Source organism: Neomonachus schauinslandi, chromosome 1, assembly GCF_002201575.2.
Source record: "Neomonachus schauinslandi chromosome 1, ASM220157v2, whole genome shotgun sequence".
Classification (NCBI taxonomy): domain Eukaryota; kingdom Metazoa; phylum Chordata; class Mammalia; order Carnivora; family Phocidae; genus Neomonachus; species Neomonachus schauinslandi.
In genome coordinates, this window is record NC_058403.1 from 208,169,136 (window position 1) to 208,173,334 (window position 4,199).

At 48.1% G+C, this 4,199-nt stretch overlaps 1 protein-coding gene across 1 annotated transcript in view; it reads left to right on the top strand.

Moving 5' to 3' along the window:
* Positions 1-210: 210 nt before the first annotated feature.
* The window catches only part of MUC16 (mucin 16, cell surface associated), a 59,268-nt gene continuing 55,279 nt past the window's right edge, over positions 211-4,199 (top strand). The window contains 2 exon segments of the mRNA XM_044913098.1: positions 211-247; positions 1,609-4,197. Of these exon segments, the coding sequence (XP_044769033.1) occupies positions 211-247; positions 1,609-4,197 (2,626 nt within the window).

The following is a 4,199-nucleotide window of genomic DNA, read 5'->3' on the forward strand; positions in this document are numbered from 1 at the left end:
CTTCAGTACTGGTCTAGCGTGGTTCCTGGCAAATCCGACTCAGCAAACACTTATTTTGTAGTGGAAATACAAAAAGTAGTAGTAGTATAAACAGTAGGAATAACTCCAGTAATAGTAGGTAAAAGTAGCGGTAGTAACAGTAGTAGCAACAATGCTACTAGATGGTGATAGCAGTAACCCCGGTAATGGTAGGTAGTAACAGTAGTAACAATGCTACTAGGTGGTGATAGCAGCAACGGCGGTAATGGTAGGTAGTAGCAGTAGCAGCAACAATGCTACTCGGTGGTGATAGCAGCAACAGCAGTAATGGTAGGTAGTACCAGTAGCAGCAACAATGCTACTAGGTGGTAATAGCAGCAACAGCAGTAATGGTAGTAACAGCAGGTAGTAGTAGAAATAGCAGTGGTAGTATTGTGAGCCAGGAGGCACCGGGCTGGGTGCATTTTTATCAGCATTCTGAGATGGCCACTGTACTTACACCTACTTCACAGATGAAAATATGGAACTCTAGCAAGGTTTGGTAACACATCCAGTTAGTGGAGGAGCCAGAATCTAAGTGCAGGAATACCTTCTTCCAGAGCCCAAGGTCTTCTTTTTTTTTTTTTTTTTTTAAGATTTTGTTTATTTATTTGACAGAAAGAGAGAGAGAGAGACAAGAAGGGGGAATGGCAGGCTCCCCGCAGAGCAGGGAGCCCAACATGGGGCTCGATCCCAGGACCCTGGGATCATGACCTGAGCTGAAGGCAGTCGCTAACCGACTGAGCCACCCAGGCACCCCCAGAGCCCAAGCTCTTAAGCACAATGACACATAATCTCTCTCAATCTAGAGGGGACCTGTCTCTGCATACATCCATCTATGTATCCATTCATTCATTCACTCATTCACTTACTCAACAAATATTTGTGGGCACCTACTATACACCAAGCAGTCTTCTGGCTAGAAATAGCTATTACCAAGCAGACTGTGAGGAGTGCTATGGTGCAGATTCATTTTTTTTTTAAGATTTTTATTTATTTATTTGTCAGAGAGAGAGAGAGCACAAGCAGGGGGAGCAGCAGAGGGAGAGAGAGAAGCAGGCTCCTCACTGAGCAAGGAGCCTGAGGTGGGACTCAATCCCAGACCCTGGGGATCATGACCTGAGCCAAAGGCAGACGCTTAACAACTGAGCCACCCAGGCATCCCTATGGTGCAGATTCAGACAGTAGGATAAGGAAATATTGAGAAGGGAGAGATGAATTCTGACATGGATTTGTAAAAGTTGATTTGAGTTGGGGTTTCAAGAAGGGCGGAATGTAAGGAATCTGATGAAAGATGGACAAGGCAGACAGAGAAAACAGCTTGAACAAAGGCTTAGGGGCTGGAGCGTACAGACAACATTTGGGAACAGGGAGCGGTTAAGAATTCACGGAGTTACGGCACAAGATGAGAAGGGGAAGGTGCCCGAATGTCAATGACAATTCCTTTTCCCATTCCAGAAGCATTGCAGGCATATCTCAGGCAGAGACATTTCTCTCCCTTTCCTCATGTGGAGAAAAAATAAGCTATTGCCAGTCCAGTAAGCGGTGGATCATTTTGTCCGAACTGTGTGTCCATCCCCCAATTCACAGGACCACCAACAGAGTGGACAGAAAGAGCAGAGATCACAGCTCTGAAGACCACCTCTACAGCAACTTTGACCACTACAGTCTCTACTCCCACTTCCAGAATGCTGACTCTCCTCAGGACATCAAGTAAAACAGCCAGCACAAGCACAAGAGGAATGATCATTACAACCCCAGATGTTTCCCCTGATGTTCTAGAGATGACAGCCTCATTGGCCACCAGACCTGGAGCAGAGACCAGCATAGAACTTCCCAGGACAGCCTCATCTGTTTTCAGTAGAGAGTCAGAAACCACACCCTCACTGGTTCCTAGTTCTGGGGCAAAGAACAGTCCAGCTGTTCCAACTCTGACTGTTTCCTTTAGTGAGCCAGAGACCACAACCTCATGGGTCACTTATCTTGCAGAAACCAGTTCAACTGTTTCCAGGGAAACCCTGAAAGTTTCCCACAGTGAATCAGATAGCACACCCCCAACAGCTACCGGTTCAGGGGAAGAAGTCAGTTCTGCTGTTCCAACTCTGACTGTCTTCCCTGGTATACCAGAAATGGTGACCTCACTGGTAACTAGTCCTGCGGCAGAGACAAGTATGGTCCTTTCAACTCTGAGTGATTCCCAAGATGCACCAGAGACCTCTGCCTCATGGGTCACCCATCCTGGGGCACAGAGCAGTTCATCCATTCCAACTCAAAATGTCTTCCCTGGTAAGCAAGGGTTGGTGACTTCACTGGATGCTAGTTCTGGAGCAGAGACCAGCCCAGCTGATCAAACTCTGACTATATCTCCTGGTGAGCTAGATACAACAGTCTCATTGGTTACCCATCCTGAGGCACAGACCAGTTCAGCCATTCCAACTCCAACTGTCTCCCCTGGTGTAATAGGGGTGAAAATCTCACCAGTCACCAATTCTGGGGCAGAGGCCAGTACAACGTTTACAACTCTGACTGATTCCCCACATGAACCAGAGACAACAGCCTCCTGGGTCACCCATGCTGGAACAGAAGCCATTTCCACTGTTGGAACTTTGACTGTTTCCCCTGGTGAGCCAAATACAACAGCCTCATGGGCTCATTCCACAGAGAACAGCACACCTGTTTCCAGAATAACTCCAACAAATTTTTCCCAAAGTGAATTAGACACCACACTCTCAATGGCCACCACTCCTGGGGCAGAAGCCAGTTCAGCCACTCCAACAATCACTGTCTCACCTGGTATACCAGCTATGATGACCTCACAGGCCACTAGTTCTGGGACAGATGCCAATACAACTTCTTTGACTCTGACTGAATCCCTGCATGAATCAGATACAACAGTCTCCTTGGTTACCCGTCCTGCAGAGACCCGCCCAACAGTTCCCCGGACAACCCCCAATGTTTCCCGTAGTGAATCAGACAGCACACCCTCAACAGCTGCCGGCCTTGAGACAGAAGCCAGTTCAGCTATTCCAACTACACCTGTCTCTCCTGGTGTACCAGATGTGGTGACTTCACAGGCCACTAGTTCTGAGACAGATGCCAGTATGGTTATTTCACCTCTGACTCTTTCTCCTGGTGAACCAGCAAACACAGTCTCATGGGTTAATCATTCTGGAGCACAGACCAGTTCTTCCATCCCAACTCTGACTGTCTCCCCTGGTATATTAGGGGTGGGGACCTCACTGGTCACTAGTTCTGGGGCAGAGACCAGTGCAAATTTTCTAACTCTTACTGATTCCTCGCATGACTCAGAAACAACAACCTTATGGGTCACCCATTCCGCAAAGACCAGCACACCTGTTTCCAGAATAACTCCAAATTTCTCCTATAGTGAATCTGATATCTCACTCTCAACAGCCACCACTCCAGGGGCAGAAAGCAGTTCACCTTCAACTACAACTATCTTACCTGGTGTGCCAGGATCGGTGACCTTACTGGTTACCAGTTCTGAGGCAGAAACCAATACAACTTTTACAACTCTGACAGATTCACTGCATGAACTGGAGACCACAGCCTCATGGGTCACCCATTCTGAGAAAGAAGCCAGTTCAGCTGTTTCAACTCTGCTTGTTTCCCCTGGGGAGCCAGATACACCAGTCTCATTGGTCACCCATCCTGCAGAGACCAGCCCAACTATTCCCAAGGCAACCTCCAGTTTTTCCCATAGTGAATCAGATACCACACATTCAATAGCTACCAGTTCTGGGGCACAGACTATTTCAGCCATTCCAACTGCAACTGTCTCCCCTGGTGTATCAGGGGTGGAAATCTCACTGGTCACCAGTTCTGAGAAAGATGACAGTATGGCTATTCCAACTCTGACTCTTTCTCTTGGTGAGTCAGTGAGCACAGCGGCAATGGTCACTCATTCGGGGGTACAGACCAGTTCAGCCATTCCAGCTCCAACTCTCTCCTCTACTGTGCCAGACCTGGTGACCTCAATGGTCACCAGTTCTGGGGCAGAAGCCAGTACAATTCTTACAACTCTCACTGTTTCTCCAGGTCAACTGGAGACCACAGGCTCATGGGTCACCCATTCTGAGAAAGAATCCAGTTCAGCTGTTTCAGCTCTGCCTATTTCCCCTGGGGAGCCAGATACACCAGTCTCATTGGTCACCCATCCT